This window comes from Brienomyrus brachyistius, chromosome 1 (genome assembly GCF_023856365.1).
Source record: "Brienomyrus brachyistius isolate T26 chromosome 1, BBRACH_0.4, whole genome shotgun sequence".
Classification (NCBI taxonomy): domain Eukaryota; kingdom Metazoa; phylum Chordata; class Actinopteri; order Osteoglossiformes; family Mormyridae; genus Brienomyrus; species Brienomyrus brachyistius.
Window position 1 is genome coordinate 35,183,231 of NC_064533.1, and position 20,425 is coordinate 35,203,655.

The window sequence follows — 20,425 nt, forward strand, 5'->3', positions numbered from 1 at the left end:
TTCATGAGTCTTCATGTTTTTCTTATTTATTTGTCTTATTTAAATCTGAATAAAAGGATACACCTGTATGAAAAATATGATTTGCTGCATCACCATATTTTATGTGTTTTTACATAACATTCAATGTCACCAAGTAATTTTTTGTCTGTGTATTCATTTTCCATTCTGCTTATCCACTACAGGACTACATTATGTCTGATGCATGGAGCATAAGGCAGAGGACGCTGAAGACACCAGTCAATCACAGGACACACTCACACTTAAAGGCAATTTGGAGACACCAAACTGAGAAAAAAAAAACTGAAAAGTGTTTTTGGACTGTAGGACGATAAACATACAAGTATAGGAAGAACCAACAAACTCACACTCAAAGAACTGGGGGCAGGAAATGAATCCACAAAACCCCACTGGCTGTCAAAGGAACCATTTAACATCACTGACAGGTTTCAAATCCAAAATGTATGCTTTACATATAAAACGGAAATGATGACAGAAGAAGAATTAGTGATTGTATAGTACCCACCTACATAATCTGCATTAAGTAAATAAATACATGGATGTTACTAAATATTGGTAGTTATGGGATTCAGCTTGCTCCTGTCACTTGCCAATGTGTCTATAATCCTTTTGGATAAGGTAGCATCCATTCACACTGTCAAATGCAAACCAGCGATGATAAAACACTGCTGGTCCCCATCTGACAAAACAATCCTACAGAAATGTGATTAGGATAACTGGAGTTTAGGCTTGGTGATGCCATGAATATCAAATCTTATATATGTTTCCTTAAAAGACGTAGCTACTTGAGTTCCCTACATTTGGGCAACAAATTATGAAAGACAATAGGTGAAGAATGTGGATACTCAGGGATCTTATGTATGAATAAAGGCATGCTAACAACAGTCAGGCAGCAAGAGACATGATGTTGTCCAGAACCAAAATGAAGAAAATGTTAGGGAAATAGTGACACAAATCCAGTGTATGAAATGTATGACAGAAGAGGGAGAGAGGAGAAGAGCAAGTGAGGGAGAAAGAGAAGGGTCAGTTCAGCGTTAGCTGACACCGTTCTGGAATGTAAGCTGTGATTTTGAAAGCTGAGAGAGAGAGTTCCTCTCTCCTTCTATATATCTCCTGCTTCCAGAACCATGGACCTTTACCTACTTCTTTCTTCTGATTAAAACCCATTTAAGAATTTTCCAGAACAACACACCATTCTTCATTCCTGCCTTTCTCATCCTCGCCTTCCCAATGGTGATTCAGGTAAGTGGAAATCAGTGGCACAATGAATAAATGACACACTGTTGTGAAAGAGCATGACACAGCATGGTTCAGCAAAGCAATGCACCTCTTCCCCTTTGCATTACAGTTCCCTGTTTGTAATTGTGTGTTCCCAAAAATTAACTTGCTCCCTATTGTTAAAAATGAAGATAATAATGGCTATCAAGCATGAAAAACCATAACACTATACAAATAACAATCACGGAGTAATAACCAACTACTCCACATGAAAATACTGTACAAAGACATTTTAGCTGCCACTGACTTTGCTGCATTGTTAAAATGGTCTCTTAAATAACAATAATATAGCATTCAGTGTTCTGGAAATCGAAATTTCCAGAAGAGCTAGTTTACTCCGGACATCTCTGAAAAACCATGATCACTATTTCCTACTTGATATGAATGTCGGTATCGGATATATTTGGCACAATTTTCACTAGTGTTAATACGGGTTACGTTTGCTTTTTTGTCCAGTGCTGAGATTCAAAGACTACTGTTGAGTGATGTTTTTAACAAATTGAAAATATCTGAAACTGCAGAACATTTATAATGTGCATTAAATATAATTGATATATAAATAGCTAAACGTGACTTGCAAAGTAACTTGGTTAAACATGTTTTGTCTGAGCCTCCACTGAAGTACATAACAAGACACCCTTCCTGTTCCTGTCTCTCTGCAACAGATGCGATAGGAGGCAGGCGAATGCAAGACAGCAACAGGTGCTGTACGCATTGACACCTCCCTGTGCCAGCACAAGGCCTTAAAGTGCCCTCAGTCTACAAACACATTCAGTGTGCGGTCGGAGTGACACCACTAAGTGTACGTTCAGCCGCGTATTGCATAGAAAGAACTAAAAATCATCATAAATTGTATAGCGATTCAGTCATGGCAGTCAAACTCAAAACGTAACAGCAAAAAAGACAAAAGCTTATGATAACATTAAGTGCAGTTGTGTGTAATTGTCAGACTGCAATTCCCCCTTCCTTCAAGTCAATGCTTCATTCAAGAGTATTACAATGGCTACATTATTAATGAATTTAAACCTAAATCCGAGTGGTTCTGCTATTATTTGGCATCTCACTATTTAACACTTAACAGGTTAACAGTAGCAACAAAATTTAACAATCAATTAACTTGAACTAAAGGTTGTACCAATTCTGTCTCCCAGACAGAGAAGAGGGACGTTTGATTTAACTTTTAATCAACAACGTCAACTACAGAAACCGGATGCCACTCTTTTCTTCATTGTCTCCTCAAACCAATGAAGCAGGGCAACTCGACTCCACACCAATCAGAAATGTGAACATCGTATATATATATATGTGCGTGTATGTGCATGCAGGTGTGTGTGTTGGGGGGGGGGTGTATTTGTCACATTGTAGGGATTAAATGTCCCCACAATGTGATAAACCCGTTCTTTTCAGCTTGTTGGGACACTTTTCAGGTTCCCACAAACCGAAACCTAATAAAAGTCTGATAATGCAATCAAAAACCTTAAATAGGGAAAATTATTGTATTTTCCATGTTTACTTATAATTAAGGTTACGGCTGGGTAAGGGTTATGATTATCATAGTTAGTATTAAGGTTATCCCTGTAGAAATGAATGGAGAGTCCCCACAATGACAGAAATATATGACCTGTGTGTGTGTGTGTAGGTGTGGTGCAGTATATTTACTTCGCGGCCTAGACATTCACAGGGTTGCCAACTCACGCATCTCACCGCTTTCAGACTCTCACTCTCACGCAAAAAAAAAAAATCTTGCGGCAAACCTATATTATTACATTATAAGCCTAAAATTTGCTACACCAAAAGCTATGGGCTAGTATGCAAACCCTACAGACGGTTTACAAAGTAATAAAACTAGTACATAAATATAAATACGTGTGCAGACTTGTCTTGAATTAAAACTCTCACTCCAGCCAGCTGACCGAAGTTAACAACCCTGCTGATTCACCTAAATGAAAACCGCAGACGTTAGATGCCGACATCACTCTATAAGAGCATACGTACCTAAAAATGGCGATTCCCGCCAAATGCGCGCCACCGGCAGTCAGACTGCAGCAGACACGACGTTGTCCAGAACCAAAAAGAAGAAAATGTGGGGGAACAGTGACATACAGATTCATATTGATTATGAACCCTGTACGTTTTAACAATTAAACAAAAATGCAAACTAAAATGCGAAAAAGCGTTATAATAATGGAACATGTTTAAACAATAATTGCTGGTGGCGTCGTAGTTTGTCATTGCTAAGGTGGTCTTTGCCCTCCGGTAGCGCAGTGGGGTTACGCGGCTCAGTCTCTTTCTCCGCCAGGGAGAGCTGTAGCGGGCGGCTTGAGCAGCGAGAGCGACATAGCGGGGTTCGACAATTCTATCAGAATCCCACAGTTTTATTTCACTGATAAATACACTGCATTTTTTTTTCTTTCTGCTTTTTGCCAAAGACTGAAACGCAATCAAGCAAATGCCAATGATGGAAAACGAAACAACAGTAAGTAGCCGGCAGGCTGGGCTCCAGCCGGGTTGCCTTACAGGCACCTCGGGAAACACCATCTTTTGCCAGTTTGTGTATATCTGTTCCTTAATATTACATATGTCTTTGTATTTCGTTTTTTTACAGTCTTAACACATGTACGCACCCAAAAGCAAATGAAATGAACCTTCCATTTAACTGGCCGTATCTTGCCGTGAAATGAACTAGTTTTTGGTACATGTTGATTTAGTTGAAATGTTATGTTAAAATACTTAACTTTCCACTAAAATAGTACTAGCTATAACAGGATGATAACTAGGATCATCGGTCACACTGCAGTTAGTAAGTAGTTTAAAGTAGATTAGATTATATTCCGTTGTCGGATCCTGCTGGAGACGAGTCCCATTCTAATTATGTGTCGAGCGGGACACGTCTTTTATACATTGCTACATAATTAATATAGCAAATACAATGTAAATACGTAAAAATGGGTTTCTAATGAGATATAACGTTTGTCAATCTGCGTACTGATTACGACTAGCCACGACAAGGCCTTGATAAAGTTGCCTTTAACGTTTTTATTTTGAGAAATGGAGCTGGATCTCTCTCGCTGGAGAAGATGGTGGGGAGCAGCATGCTTCTTTCATTGTGACTTACCACTGCTATTCATTAACATTTGAGTCGTGACAGAATGCGTGTGCGATTATATATTATATGGTAAGTGGTATAGCTATCATATGTATATTAAAGGCCAAAGGAAATGTTTTTACTTTTTATACGCAGCCGTTAGACATACAAGAATCAAAGCATCTACATTCAATCTACAAAAAAGAACAAAATGAGGGAAGACTATTCACTACATGTAACTTACAAACTGAACGACAAACAGGCACTAGAAGTGAAAATGACACGTCCAGGCGGGCATCAAAGCATATCATTTTTGGCCCTCTACCAAAACCAATCCGATTATGTTGAATTTGGAATCGTCCTAAACCCCCGCACTTTATGGCACCACTGCGTTCAGGAGCTGCGGACCGACACAACCAGAGGTGGCAATTTCAGGTCCAGAAAATAAAAATCCAGACCATGATTTACTTTCAACCAACCAGATGAGTACTCTGTGACTCTTTATGCTCAACTGGTTGGTTGAAAGTAAATCATGGTCTGGATTTTTACTTTCTGGACCTGAAATTGCCACCTCTGGACACAACCAAGTATATAAGTGACCAAAATCCAGTTGGGGCTAGGCCAGTTCACAGTCTATAATGATAGGGATGAAATAGAATGGAAGTTTTGTAGTGTACCACGCAAAAACTTTACTGGCGAAATTTTCTTATTGGTCAGGCCCTAGTATGTATAGGTAAAAATATAGGTAGCTGTTAGGTTTTGCTTGTAAGGAATTACATTGCTTGATTTGAAAGTTTTAACAAAGTATTAATGATATGTCTGTCAAGGTGTGTTAGCTTAACCATTTAAAAATCTCTCTCAAAGTCACCCCAGTATTTGCAGCAACCATTCTATATATCCATGTATTTCTTGATTTAACCACTAGCACGGTTATTATGTCTGATCAATGTCTCATTGATTTTCAACTAATTCAATTAATTACTTAACAAATACATGGAATGGCTGAGTTTCCCCTGAGCAGAGGATTGGGAACTGAAGCAGTGATCTTTAAGCCATTCTGAAAGATATCAGTAATTTTGTGGAGAGCAAATTAAATTCTTATTGGTTTTTATTGTGTTGTTCTTAATTAAAGGTACATCGTTCTTAAATGGTAGCATGGTGGTGCAGTGGTTAGCACTGTTGCCTCACACTGGTACCTGGGTTCGAGTCTCTGCCTGGGTCACATGTGTGTGAAGTTTGCATGTTCTCCCCATGTTGTCGTGGGGTTTCTTTTGGGTACCCCAGTTTCCCCCCACAGTCCAAAAACATGCTGAGGCTATTTGGAGTTACTAAATTGCCCATAGGAGTGCATGTGTAAGTGAATGGTGTGTGAGTGTGCCCTGCGATGGGCTGGCTCCCTGTCCTGGGTTGTTCCCTGCCGCGTGTCTATTGCTTCCGGATAGGCTCCGGACCCCCTGCAGGCCAGTAGGATAAGCGGGTTGGAAAATGGATGGATGTTCTTAAATGTGTTCTAATGTTAGGGGTTTATTTTCTGAACAAATATACACTTACTGCCCAGATAAATATCTTTAAACATTTTCTTTGACTGCCTAAGGCTTTTGCACAGTACTTTGTATTTATAGCACTGTGTAAACAAAGAGATTGGTAACGTTCTTGTTTTAAAATTCAACAGGGCATGCAACACTACTCAAGCTAGTAAGTGCATGGGAGACCAACAGGTTTGAAAATTAAATGTATGTAAACAACCAGCACCTGGTTTTTAAAAGGTTCACCCAGCTGGGTTTATATTTATACATGTACTTAAACTATTTTACAAAAGTCTACCCATACTTTTTTGTGTACCACCATTTTCATCCTCTGGTCCAAAATGGCTTTATAGTTGAGGTAATGAATGGTCTGTCACTAAAAGGATTCCTCTGCATTACACTGCTGCCATTTATTATGCAGTTTATTAAATAATAATAGCTTGAATTACAATTATGTGTATGTGGAACTGAACTTTGCTGTGTGCCCTCATTTCATTCAGTTGAAACTCAATTTCTTTATTTTAAAAAGGCGTCGATTCACATTTGCCTTTTTGATAACACAACAATATGGCGGAAGGAATACAGCATAGTAGTTGAGGTCCAGATAAAGAGTGAATGCCTCTGTTGTCTGACAGCTCTTCACATTAAAAGTGAAAGAAAATGCAGACTTTCAGAAGACTTTCAGGTAGGGTTGTCACTGTTAATTATATCATTAGTTGAGTAATTTGCTGATTAATTCCACGAGTCATCGAGTAATTTTTTATATGTAATATATACATTGAAATTGACGCAAGGCAGGAACCAACCAGCGATTGCAAGGTGCCATTAACAGGCCAACAGTGCAGACAAATCACTTGCTTTTTCTCAGTATCTTCTCTATCTGAATCCAAAGTATTTCCATATAGCAGAAGATGAATGCCTTTTGGTGACCAGTTTTTTTTTTCGCTTTTCTCCTCCTCATTCATTTAGTTAAATTTCTCACAAACGTGCCACACTGCCTGAGTGAGCCAGATAGGTAGGACGAGAATGATTATGATGGGCTTAGAGAACGCATGTAGAGCTCATGCAAAAGGAGTACAGTAAATTTTAGACTTTTTAAAAACATACTGAACAATGTTGCAATGGATCATCATTTAAATTCCAAAGCTTGCTAAGTTTTGTTTCCTATGACAAAGTAAAAATATTTTAGCATTTACTGGTCTCAAACCAGCTGACTTTTGTGGTCTTTGTGATGTGAAAATTGCATGTACATAACATGCAATATTGATATCATCATCACACATCATGCAGGCGTAGTGTTGAGGATGGCACGGTGGTGCATTGAGTAGCGCTGTCCCCGTACAGTGACACTTTATGTGTGCAGTTTGCATGTTCTCTCCATGTGTCAGTGGACTTTACACTGGATCGTCCAGTTTTCTTCAACAGTCAAAACAAATGCTACTTAAGTGAAATTGGAGTGCCTAAATTTACCATATGTGTGAGTGAGTGAGCACCCCATCTAGGATTGGTTTTTGTCTCTCACCAACTGCAATATCCATCCATCCATTTTCCAAACCGCTTATCCTACTGGGTTTTTAGACTGTGGGGGGAAACCGGAGTACCCGGAGGAAACCCCACGACAACATGGGGAGAACATGGAAACTCCACACACGTGACCCAGGCGCACACTCGAACCCAGGTCCCAGAGGTGTGAGGCAACAGTGCTAACCACTGCACCACCATGCCGCCCAACTGCAATATGTAATGTATAAATATTATGTTGTACAGGGGTTCGACAGTGAAACACCTGGTTGTAGACCACAATAATTCATTAGAAATGGTGTTCGGCCATCTTTTGTGGCCACAACAGCATTATTTTGTCTTGGGAATGACAGATACAAGTCCACCTCAAAGTAGCTCGATAATATTCAGATCTGGTAATATGTGCAGGTTATGGGAGATCAGTCTTGCTGTGTGTATTGGTGCATTGTCTTCCTGATACATGGCACCACCTTCAGGGTACAATGTTTGAACCATTGGGTGAATGTGTTTTTCCAGAATGGTTTGGTAATCCTTCGTAGTAACACGCCTATCTACAACAAGTAGTGGGCCTAGGGAATGCCATGATATTACAGCCAAAGCCGTCACTGATCCACTCTCCATGCTGCACTCTGGTTATGCAACAGTAAGTGGTAAGTCTCTTTGGGGCTTCTCCACACCGTAACTCTCCCAGATTTGGGACAGATAGTGTAGGTAGACTCATCAGATACAATATATGTTTTACATTGTCCACAGCCCAAGATTTGCACTGCTAGCACCATTGAAACTGAGGTTTGGCACTAGCATGAGTGATCAAAGGTTTGGCTATAGCAGCCCGACCGTGAATATTGATTTTGTGAAACTCCCAATAAACAGTTTTGGTGTAAACATGAGGGTCAAGGTGCACAGTTAATTTTGCAACGTGTTGGGCAGCTGTGGTTTTATGTTTTTTGGATCCAGTCCAGGTTAGTACCTGTACGTCCCTTTCAGAGAGCTTCCTCTTTCGTCCACAATTACTCTTGTTGCAAGTGGTCTGTCCTTCATGGTAGTATATCAATATTACTTTGGATACTATGGCTGAGCCAGCGAGATGCACACCAACAATATGTATCCTCACCCGAACTCTGATATGTCTCTCACTATGTTGTTTAGATTGCAGTATCTTATGTAGAGCTGTGCTATTGCTCTGCTAATTCAACCTTCGCACTCTGCTCTTGTTAATGGTATGTCCAGTCAGTGAAGAATTGCCACCAGGCCATGCATATATAGGCATGGTGTACTATATAGAATTATTTGTAATTTGTTGTGTCTCATCACTCCTTGTTCTCTTCACAGCTCAGCTGCAACCAGACTCAAACCAGCCCCCCCTCGCCTGGTCCTGTGTCCCCATGTCCCAGTGCCCCATCCCATCATGCCCCCCGCTATGGCACTGTCATCCCCAATCGAATTTTTGTGGGAGGAATAGATTTCAAGGTGAGTAATTGTCCCTAATGTCTCTCTGCCTTTCCCTGCATACATTTCACTGAAAGCTGCTTTAAGGGTAGGTGATGCCAGTGACTCACACTGGAAAGATCTCATTTAATGGTAAATCTCCTCCATGTTGACAGAAGCCTACTGACATTCAGACCAGGGGACATTCTATATTGAAAGCATTCTCGTGTTTGTATTTGTGTCTCTAGACAAACGAGAATGATCTGCGACGATTCTTCTCCCAGCATGGATCAGTGAAGGAGGTGAAAATTGTTATTGACCGTGCTGGGATTTCCAAAGGGTAAGACAGCAGTGTGTCAAATGAGAAGACTTTGAATTCCTGAAATGTCTTTGATTATACAAAATTAGATACATTTTTTTACCAGCTGTACACTTGTTGAAACACACAGTTGTAAATCCTAGACTCCTAGAAAAGACATGTTTTCAGCACACAATGATATAAATTACAGCAAAAAATATAGTTAGTATAAATTCTACAAGTGTGACCCATTGGCCTTAGAGCAGTGTAAGCACCAGATATGCCATTTTTACACAAAGTTTCTCAAAGTATTTTTAAATAATATCATCCATATAGCTATGATTTTGAGTAACATACTAAAATGCATAATTCTCATTTTTTTCTGATAACCTAACAGGTATGGGTTTGTGACGTTCGAGACGCAGGAGGATGCTGAGAAGATACTTCATGATGTGAGTATCAGCCAAGTCGCCATGTTAAATACTTGTAAAATACTGTTTAAGCCATTTGAGATTTTGTTAGTATATGTGTGTTATCACATCCGTAATATTATATTTCTATACTGTAATGAAAATTAATATTTAAATTTTCTTTCTGATAATTTAGAAAATTCAAAATTGACCATATGATAATACATAGATAAGGAACCTAGTAGACACATGCTAAATTTATAAATAATACAAACTGGCTTACAAGGACAAGGTCAGCCCAAGTCTGACACATTTTGACACTGGGCTCTCCTCCAGACACACACAGGTGTGAGTTCTAGGGCAGAGACAATTGCATATGTGTGAGACCAGCATTTGCAGCGTCACTGTAAATTTAAACAGGAGTATGTAACAAGACACAGCACAATTTATTATAGTATACTAGCCTTGTCACGATCGGCTGGAATCGCTGGGCGAGCGAGTGGTCGCTCAGGCAGGCAGACGGGCAAAAAGTAGGCAGACAGGCGGATTACGGGCAAAACGGGGATTTAATGGGAGAACAGGGACCAGCAAACATCAGACGCCAACTAACATCAATGACAGACACCGAACTCTGGTAAGACATGGAATCAAATAGACAGGACTGGTTGAAAGTAATCGGACACAGCTCGGTACAATCAGGGAAGCACACGAGGATAATCAGGGGGGCGTGGCACACACGAGCATCGTACGAGCCGGGTATGACAAGCCTAACGTAGCAGGCAGGTTCAGCTAGTCACTGCCTTCACTATCTGACTGTACTTCATGAAGCTATTTGTCAGCACTAACTGTGTTGCTGTCTGTCCAGGAGCATTGTGTGTGGGCTGAAGGGGGTTTTTGTGTCTTCCCTAGGCTGACAGGCTCTGCTTTAGGGACAAGAGGCTCAACATTGGCCAGGCTATTCGCAAGCAGCAAGTGGGAGTACATAGTAAGCTCTCTCAGTATCATCAGTGCATCTTACATAAAATTATTCCTAAAAGGACTCTTATTTTCCATTTGAGAATAGGTAAAATGATTCTGTCTGTTTCCTGTTTTTGTTAAAATAAGTAAAACTGATTAAAAAATATTATGGAAGAATTTATTCGGAGTATTATGTGGGGCTTGAATTTGCTGTTTACTTAGTGTCTTTCTGAAATTTCTGCCTGTGTGTCTGTATACTATTTATAGCCATATTTAGTTTCTGTCAGTCTGCAATCACAATAGTTAAGTAACGCAGAGGAGTAAACAAATCCTGAGATTATGTTATAGTCTCATAGGCTTGTTCTAGGCATCTGTCCTCCAGGGATCACAAACAAATAATATTGCTTCTACTGTAAGTTTAGTCTAAATCCACTTCAGTCATGTGTAACTATGATGTGGAAGAAACAAAATCCACGTGGTGGAGATATTCTTAGTACTTACTATCTATAGCTGATGTGGTCACACAGTCCTGTTGCATTGGATAGTTTAATACTAGATAAAAAGCCACATTTTATGCTGTATTTATCTTGGCAGACGTTTTTGATAGAGGTGTGTATTTTATACATATATACATAGAGTGTATAAGAATAACTGATTATACAAAAAGTACAGAAGAATCTGATGCTTTTTGTTGACATGAAACTGTTATAATATACCTAAGGGTTCTAGATCTGAACTTTCTCAGTTTCAAGGTGGGATGGTATTGCCATCTTAAGTAGAGGAAAAGGGGGTGGTGTGTAGCTTGTCAGGTTACAGATCTTCACCTGTACCCAGGAGGTTGTGGGTTCAAATGGTGCAGCCAGCTGAGTAGTCATATCAGCACTGGGCCCCAATTGCCTCAGCCCCAATGTGGCCCCAAGATCTCCTCACTTACACGTCACCTTGCACAAAAGTGCCTGCTACATAAATAAATGAATGTATCTATGAATTAAACCTCAGGTGGTATGTGTGGAAATTTTACCATGAATAAGGTGGTAATTGTCAGTTATTTATCCCTACTGTAAATAAAAAGTAGTACCGTACTTTTTGCACTATAAGTCGCTACTTTTTTTCCAAAATTCTGGCCCTGCAACTTATAGAACGGTGCAATGTATATGTGGATTTTTCTGATTTTTTGTGCGCCGGCTACATCATTTTAAGCAGTATACATTAGTACATTGTACATTGATGCATTTGTGTCAATGGAATATAGGATTTATATATAATTTTTTAAACCCCCCATGGTAAAGATATGATTTTATATATTGCAGCATTCCTGTCAGCTGTGTAAAGAAAAATCTTTTATCCTTTTACGATCTCTGGTATGATGGTTGAAATTTCATCATTCTGACCTCATTCCTTATGGTCAGATATGAATTATATCTTGACGCATAGCTAAAGCAGGGAAGGTCTCTCTGAATGATAGCGATATTACGAAGCATGGTTCAGTCCAGACCTCAATTTTGAACCATAGTTCAGTTATTCTTTTTCTTTCTTTCTTTCCTTCTTTCTTTCTTTCTTTCTTTCTTTCTTTCTTTCTTTCTTTCTTTCTTTCAGGCGGGAAGGTGGGGGGGGGGGGTGAATAAGAAAACAATGGGGGAAATATTCTGGGTTTTATTAATCTTTCCTGCACCGCTGAGATCAATATGTCTTCCAACGTGCGCTTGCATATTTGAAGTGCCGGCTGTGGAAGTTTTTCTGAAACACCTACATCCCTCCAGGATGATCTGTGCCATTTTGTCCACACATTCGATTTTATTGGTTTGATCTTGTTTCCCTTTTTCTTATTCTCGCCAGCAGCAGCCAGCTTCCCTGTGCCCAGCCCAAGCCCAAACATGGCCTTCCCCGCCCCAGGGGGAACCATGTATCTCACCACCTCCACCGGTTACCCCTACACATACCACAATGGCGTGGCCTACTTTCACAGCCCCGAGATGAGTCCTTCAGCTCACCACTGGCCTGTAAGTTGCCACAGCCCATGCAGCATTGTAATAACACGTAACCCTTCAAGGCTTCCCTCAGAGATCACATTAACTTTGACTCCGTAGCAAAGCAAAACAAAGTTGTTTATTCTGGTGTGGTCGGCAAACACGATAATTTGGCTTAATATAAACGTAGCAGTGCACTGCTCCAAATTCCCCTTATTACAGAAACAATAAACAAACGTGGTTCACTCATTGACCTATTTAAATTTCTGATCTTGGAGACCACCATGTCTGTAAAGCACTGAGGAAGCTATAGCCTTGTTTAATAATAACATTAACTTGCATGGTTGTTGTCCAAATGATAAATGTGGGTCACGCCACATTGTCTTAGAAACATTGTAATGTTGTCTGGCAGAGATTGATTACATTTCCATTTTAACATAGAAGCAGCTGATGTTAGAGCTTTGGCCAAAGGCCGTGGCTCTATTTTTCATCTTGTAATACTAACAGCAGGATGCCTCTATGTCATTCCTGCTTCTCTTTTCCAAAAGGATACTGTTTTTGCTTGTCTGTTATGCTTTCTTGAAATTAAATGACATTTTAAAAATGCATTGTAGGATGGAAGTCTGCCGCATAAGTTGGACAGACACAGCACAGCAGGGTTCAAACAAGGGATTTTGTGAAAAACGCAAAAATATAAATAAAAAAAATGTATTGTAAACATCTGCCTTGCCCTTCCTGGGATAAGCTCTAGTCTCTGCACTTCCCTGTACTGGATTTGTGGTTAGAACATGGAGGATAAATAACTCAAAGAAATAGGGCAAAAAATATTTCCTAACCCAACAAATCCTTGTACTTAACATAATCTCTAAATCCTCCAGGCTGACTCTCTTTAAACCCTCACAAGGTGACTAGATCAAAGTGAACAGGAGAATCATCCAGATCTGCTGCTCTTAAAAATGCAGCATCCCATTTTACTGTGATGACATGCATAATCATAGGGTTCAGGTGAATTTTTACTTTTATAATGACGTATTGCTACTACGATATTTAGCATGTTAATTCTTTAGGTACAATGACAGTTACTTCTGTGCAGTTTTAAGTCTGAAATACTGTGGTCAGAACCTCATTTTTAACTTGTGTTTCCATCAGGAGTTTGAAGTATGCAGGTGTTTCATTGTGTTGAAGTGCATCTCGTATTAATATGTATGTGTGTCTCACAGCCCCGGTCAGTTTCTGGGTCTCCAGTCATGGTGACCCACCCCCCGTCGGCAGTCTATCCCCCCCCGCCCACCTTCCATCCCTACCAGGTTTGCAGTTTGCCAGCTTCTGGCATGTTACTTATTACACTAGTCAATATAAGGCATGTTTTGTCTCCTTTTGAGCCAGAAGATAAGTGAATTTATTTGGTTTATTTTTAATATATACACTTCTGTAATGCTTTTCAAATTATTTGCTGGGACAAAATCTTTAACCAAAGCTTTATGACAGTGTTTGGTCCTACCTGTTGCCCATTTTGGCTTCATTAGAACAATTTCAATTGGTACGTTCCTCAAGGGTATCATCAAAGGGTCATTTTTTGTGGATTGAGCACCCATCTTATGTGTGGCAGCCTAAACACTGAGCTTCCTTTTATGCCTGTCCTCCAGGCACCAGCCCAGTGTGTTACCGGACCAGTGCAGTGGAATATATCCCAAGTAAGAGAGCCCTGTGTGTATGACCCTGTTTGTGTGTGAAAGATAGAGAGAATGATATATGTATGATAGTTTGTCTGAAGTTGTGATTATGAGGTGAAACTGTAAGCCTGCCGTGACACATGACAGAATACTGATTTCTAGCGTGTTGATGTCTGTTACAGTGTCCAGTCCCCAGCAGCCCCCTGCTCTATGTCCAGCCTTCAGAGCTGCTGTACCAGCCAGTTGAGTTGGCGTCCGATGGAGGTTGTGTTCTCCCTTCGCTCTCTCTGCTGGAGGCGACCACTGCTGAGGTACTTCAGGGGCTTTCCGATGGAAGGACTATTACCTTAGGTTATAATGCAATAATACATCCACATAGGAAAAATTATGGATTTTCCAGGTTGTTAAAAAAAGATGTTTCCAGTCTCCGATTAAACTTTGCATATATAAAGTGTTGCTCAAATTATTCAAATCAATTATTTGAAACAATATTTCTCCTCTATGTATTAAATGTAGTAGATGTTCATTATTATTTCTTCTAAATAATATAGACCTGTTGGTATATCAATTCAGTGCATTTTGTGTAAAATATTGATTAATTGATTGTTGTGTTAGGATGGTAGGTATCAAGACTACATTAAGTTCTATGCTTTAGACTTGGTTGTCTCGTCTTGCTTTTCTGCTCCTTGGCAAATACAGGAGTGGGGTGTTTGGTTAATTGCTTGTCCTCTAACTACATTGTCATGGCAGCCATATGTTGATCACATGGTGCAACCAGCCTATCACCAGGTGTACGCCCAGAGCCCTGGGGGAGTAGCACCTCCTGTCATTCAGCAGGAGACAGCAAAGGTCAGAATATATCTTTGTTTCCAAACCTTGCCTGTTATTTCTGCATATTATCATGGAAGTATAGTGTTGTTGGCATTGACTACGCTATTTAGTAAGTCTCTCAAGTGGTTACACATGCTCCCTGGGTTACGATGGGGTACATTCTGATAAGTCTATCATAAGGCAAAAATATCATACTGTTTTAATACAGTACACCTAACCTAACAAGTATGTTAGCCTTGCCCAGCCCACCTTAAACACCTGAAACACCTTAGTACTTAGAACAAGTACATTAGCCTACAGCTGGGCAAAATCATTACCACAAAGCCTATTTTACAATAAAGCATTGAACATCACATGTAATTTACTGAAAGTGAAAAAACGAATGGAACTGGAATGCCCATCGTAAAGGCGAAATATACCGGGGCGTGTCTGTGCTCTGTTTGTTTATTACTTTTCCTGGTATTAAACTGAAGAAATTGCTTGAACTGACCATATATGAATGTTGCACATGCTAAGTAACCGCACGTTTACTCGTCTCCAGGAGCAGCGCTTTCACTCCATTAGGCGAGGGTTCCCCCATTCGCCAGTCAGCCTGAAGACACGCCACTGCCGCAGCCCCCACTACACCCACCCTCGCAAGGAGTATCGCGCCGATATTACTGCCCTGTCTCCCCAGCCCAGTACGGAGCCCCTCAAGTAGAGCGGACAGGTCTGGTTTGGTTGTGGGCCATGGGCCCGATCTCCTGGAAGAGCCGTGCTCTGTAGACTGCAGGCAAGCCCACTGCATAAAACACAGCCTACTCCCCTGCCTGATATCTACCAGAAAGCACATCATCATACTTCCTGCTTTTATTCACTCAGATCAGCTCTGGGTTACACCGTCACACCCCATTAAATGTAATGCAGCAGATGCCAGTTAATTAATTGCACACCCAGGTGTTGCACTCTGGACTGGTATCAGAGTTCATGCTGTGTCTGTTTGCCATCTGATATTAATACTAATTACTACAAATACATGTTTATTTTAAGATCACATTTTTTAAAAGCGGTGTGGAAATTTGAGGACACAAAAGCTCAGGGCTGCCTGGAGGTCAGACTTCATGAACAGTGGTTTGCTCACAATGACCAGATTTTTCATGAATGCTTCAACCATCTGTAGAAGTGGCACAAAAAAGTCACAAAAACTCTTTTTACCATCAAAGTGCTGAGAGATAAATAAACTGTCTACATAAACTGCATTTGGCGCTTTACTTTAAAGAAGAAATTCCAGAATTTTAGACCCTGCACCCTGAACTTGAAACATACAGTGACAGAGAAACTAATAAGAAAAATCACATCAATTACATCAGAGAATAATGAATGAGTGAGCAGATTCTGTTTATTGCAGTTATGTTGAGACAGACTTGAACCTGAAATGGGAAAATGCTTTAGAGCTGTCTCCGGCATACTGACCCCTCAGTGCCTGAACCTAAAACACCGAGTTTTTTACTACGGTGTCATGTTGGCTTTCAGATAAAAACACACCTACTCTAGCTAACTTTCTTCACTCTTTTTTTTCTTAAAGTAATACAAATGTATCCTTATAAAGTAATTAACTGAGAATTTCTAGCTGTATTGAAACGTACAATCAGATAACTTTGTTTACATGCTACCGTAGCAGTTTCTGTCAAAATGCCAAATAATTTGCATTTCCTTTTATAGGTCCATCTGTTTTGTAGTAATACTACTGCGCTTAAGCAGAGGAAAAGCTTTACATTTTTTCTAGCATTTTTTTCATCTAAAACTGTTCACTGCTGTTAATTTTTTTTCTGAGAATGAAAAACAGAAATTTAAAGGTTTTGAAACGTGCCAAAACGTCAAGGATGTCCCTTGAAACATTTAAAAAACGGCCTTGAAGTTCCATTGCAAGGCAGAAAGGTCCTTTCATCAGTTCACATATTTCACACCAGGGGGCAGTGCCACATTGGTCTTTACTTAAAAGCGAAGACATTGTAACTGAATAACACCAGTATAAGCGTGCTGGGGAGGTTACATGGTCCTGCCTACATATCTAGCATATGTGGACAAAGTTTGTGCCAAAGAGGACTGGCTTGCTATGACATCTGGCTTCATGAGGTCCACATCTGCACTTCATTTCTGCTGCTGCCTTTGAGTATAACCTGGCAGCCCAGTCTCCACAGAGGCCAAGCTTGGCAGATGCCATTACTGATCCAGACAGCATAACCTTCTGAATGCTGTAGCCTGTCGTGTGCCGTTACCTCCTGTATGTAGAGTGTGACTAACATATTAATTTGCTGGCACGGCACAAGCTGTATCCTATTTATACCTGCCTCAGACATTTCCTCAGCCAATATAGTAGGACATCATCACAAAATGTGGAAATTGTTATTGTTGATATAGAGCGAGTAGGAGCCAAGAAAGTGAGGATTTGGGGTACAGTCCAGTAAATCAAGGCATTCCTGCTATCTCATACACCACTTCTTATTGTTCCTCATTGATATTGTTCTGTTACTGTCTTGCCACCATAAAACATGTTTGTTTGAGGATCCAAACTGTACATTGCATTTGCTGGACCTTTTGTAGTATGGAATAATGTAAATACAAGATGGTGAGCAAAACTGATTTTTTTTTTGCTGGATGAATACTGGGGTCTGTGCAGGAGAAAAAAGATTCCCTAGCATAAGTCTTCACTTACGTGAGGATTTTTCAGAGGCATAAATATTTTTGTATTGTGTCTTTGCATCTCAGGAATGCGTTTTCTCCATTACAAAAAAAATGGAATGACGTTTGCAAAGGAAAGAACGAGTTTGGATGTTTCAGTTTTCTAGGCTCAACAAATTTTACTTTGTATTTTTCAGCAAGAGTAGTTTACTTGATGTTTACACTGGCAGGTATTTGTCAGAGATAAACATTTGTCAGATTTTTATGCAAGACATCCAAATTCATCCTTTGTTTTTTCGTAAGCAAACATTGTACACAGTGTTTGTCCTGTTCAAGAGATACTAGTGTTTTTCTTGGTTAGTTTTACAGCTTTTCGCAGCGGGACAAATTATTTTTCACCTATTGTTTGAAGTTCTTTTTATACAGTAATGCTGATTATTTACTTTGAATGCAGGAGGAGCAGACATAAAAAGAACAGCAGGGTGATAACTGTCAGTGGTTACTGTCTGGACAGTGTCTTCTTTTTCGTTTGCTTTTACCTTGGCAGTGTGCCTTGCCAGCTGGGCAGTTGGGCTGCTCCTTCATGTATGTCAGCTGAATACACTTGCATGTATTTAAGTCTTGAACTTCATTTTGAAAACTTTTTTTTTTTTGCTATATGGTTTAAAATACTGTATAAAAATTAAAATACTGTATTGGCAGAAAATGGTGAGATTCTTCAGGAACGTTCGTAGAGCATTTCCCTTGGGACTGTTGAGTGTATACACTGCTGTCTCTATTATTTTTATTAATCATTACATGGTATTAATGTAAAATAGCTCTCATAGAGTTCGGCACTGAAGTTTTCTCCGGTATTTTATTGCTGTTATTTTTTGCGTGCAATTTATTTATTGTTTATTATTTTAAAAAGTAATTACCGTGGTGCCATTCAATTCACAAAAAAATATTTAGTTTAATTTATGATTTAAGTTACAATATCAGTAGCACTGTTAACATAGTCCTGGTTTCTGCATACATTTTTGAAAAAAACTCAAGTACATTAAAAAGTCAACAGGTTAGATTTTAAATTGGTTCAGGTTGTTTTATTAATATAAACGATGGCTGTTGTAGGTTTATTCGTGCACTTGAAGTTGCAGACGTTTTTTTAGGATTGATTGTAGTTGGTTTTGTTTGTGTAATACTGATATTAGAAGTTGTGTTTTAAGTGCCTGGGCAGTTGCACACAGGCTGCAGGAGATAAGTGTATTTAAACATTTTGTATTGAGTTGTCATTTTTTTCTTGATCTGCCTTAAATTGTACCATATGTCATTTTAGTGCATCCCTTATAATTAGAGTGTTTTATGTTGGCTAAATGTACTATTAAGGACCTTAATTTGGAAATTCATCACCCATCCACTCCAATGCATGCATGAAGTGTTATATTTTTCTGTCTATAACTTCAGCTTAATGCACATCATAACTGAATGTGATTCTGTTTACTCATATGTGAGTTGGACCTGTACCTGTGCTTCTACCCCTGACCCAGTCTCTAGCTCTTTGAGAGGGTGGTCAGCAGTGACCACACATTCAGTCAGAGCTGCTTGTGTGCTGCTTGCTCATAAATAACCAAGAAAGTGAGCTGCTTTGTATATAGTTTTATATTCATGGGAAACTTTTACATTTTGTATATCTATTCCTATTCTGAACTTTATATTTTTACTGCTTTGCGAATTGTTCTTGTTTAATTTGAATTCTTTGTAATCTCTGTATTGCTTTTTGTGCAGGTAGATGTTCAAGAAGGGGGGGGTTGATATACCAGAAAATAAAAGTGTTGCAGCTTTACAGTATTTGTATTTTATTTATTATTATTATTTTGGAAATTGTTAAGCAGAGTTTAGTCTGTGTTCTTTTATATGCACAGTCAGGTGAATCTTTGTGTCTAAATTGCCCTTAGTGTGTGTTTGCATGTGAGTGCGAGACAGGCAGGCCTCCCATCCTGAGTGTCCCTGGTCTTGTGTGCTGGGCTCTCTGGGACATGCTCCAGGCTCATTCTGTCCCTGCACTGGAGAAGAAGGTATGGAAGATGGGTGGATGAATGTATTTAATGGGATTGGTTGTTATACCTAAATTTCAGGATATGCACAACAGGAGTGCTTGTTGAGCAATGCAAGGGGGATACTGTTTGGTGGATTGACACCATGGGTGTAGGTGTACATAAATGCTGTGTGGATCTTGTGGTGTTCCATTGCTGATGATGAAGAACAGCCAGGCTAACCAAAAGTACATGGTATTAAAACAAGGCATGATATCTGACATGATGGTAACATTTTTTACACCTTATAACAGCTGATTCTGGTGGAGCAAAGTTCTCCCACGTCTCTCCTACTGTCCTTGTGTGGTCTCTGCAATAATGAATGATGTATTACTGCATCAGATATGAAAAACACTGGTGGGAATACCTGGTTATTGTTACAGACTGTAAAACAGTGAGTTAGCCATGCATTAACTTTAGATCGTCGGTCAAGTAGAATAAAATGTTTGTCCTCCGTGCATCTCATTCCATAACCTCATTGGCACCAAATTTAGTGCCACCATAGTCCTGATAGTGTAAAGAATAAAAAACTGATTATGAGTATTTTAAAATAATATTTCTATGTTAATTTATAATAAATACTGTGTGTTTTGTCATTATCGTGATAACGTTCATACTTCATTTCAGATATACACAATTTGGAAGCTTGATGATATTACATGAGGGAAAATATACGCGGCTGTCACTTCCACGTTACACA

At 39.5% G+C, this 20,425-nt stretch overlaps 1 protein-coding gene across 5 annotated transcripts; it reads left to right on the forward strand.

Annotated features, from left to right (window-relative positions):
* The first annotated feature begins 1,064 nt into the window (after window positions 1-1,064).
* Window positions 1,065-19,475, forward strand: LOC125751019 (protein boule-like). Of its 5 annotated transcripts, none has more exons than XM_049029448.1 (13): window positions 1,065-1,260; window positions 1,962-2,098; window positions 3,726-3,772; window positions 8,761-8,898; window positions 9,105-9,196; window positions 9,552-9,606; window positions 10,474-10,549; window positions 12,358-12,521; window positions 13,709-13,795; window positions 14,135-14,182; window positions 14,344-14,472; window positions 14,912-15,010; window positions 15,534-19,475. In XM_049029448.1, the coding sequence occupies exons 3-13, from the start codon at window positions 3,746-3,748 to the stop codon at window positions 15,690-15,692; spliced, it is 1,074 nt and encodes a 357-aa protein (XP_048885405.1). In that variant the 5' UTR covers window positions 1,065-1,260; window positions 1,962-2,098; window positions 3,726-3,745; the 3' UTR covers window positions 15,693-19,475. The 5 variants fall into 5 exon arrangements, with proteins under 5 accessions (XP_048885405.1, XP_048885441.1, XP_048885423.1 ...); XM_049029484.1 differs by having other exon boundaries at window positions 12,361-12,521; XM_049029466.1 differs by having other exon boundaries at window positions 1,962-1,998.
* The last annotated feature ends 950 nt before the right edge of the window (window positions 19,476-20,425 follow it).

What these genes read in the sequence shown, in the direction of transcription:
- LOC125751019 (XM_049029448.1), top strand. Translation starts at nt 3,746, where the DNA reads ATGCCAATGATGGAAAACGAAACAACA. An exon ending in CGTGCTGGGATTTCCAAAGG is followed by an intron (nt 9,197 to 9,551) that starts GTAAGACAGCAG and finishes ATAACCTAACAG; the next exon opens with GTATGGGTTTGTGACGTTCG. An exon ending in TGGAGGCGACCACTGCTGAG is followed by an intron (nt 14,473 to 14,911) that starts GTACTTCAGGGG and finishes TTGTCATGGCAG; the next exon opens with CCATATGTTGATCACATGGT.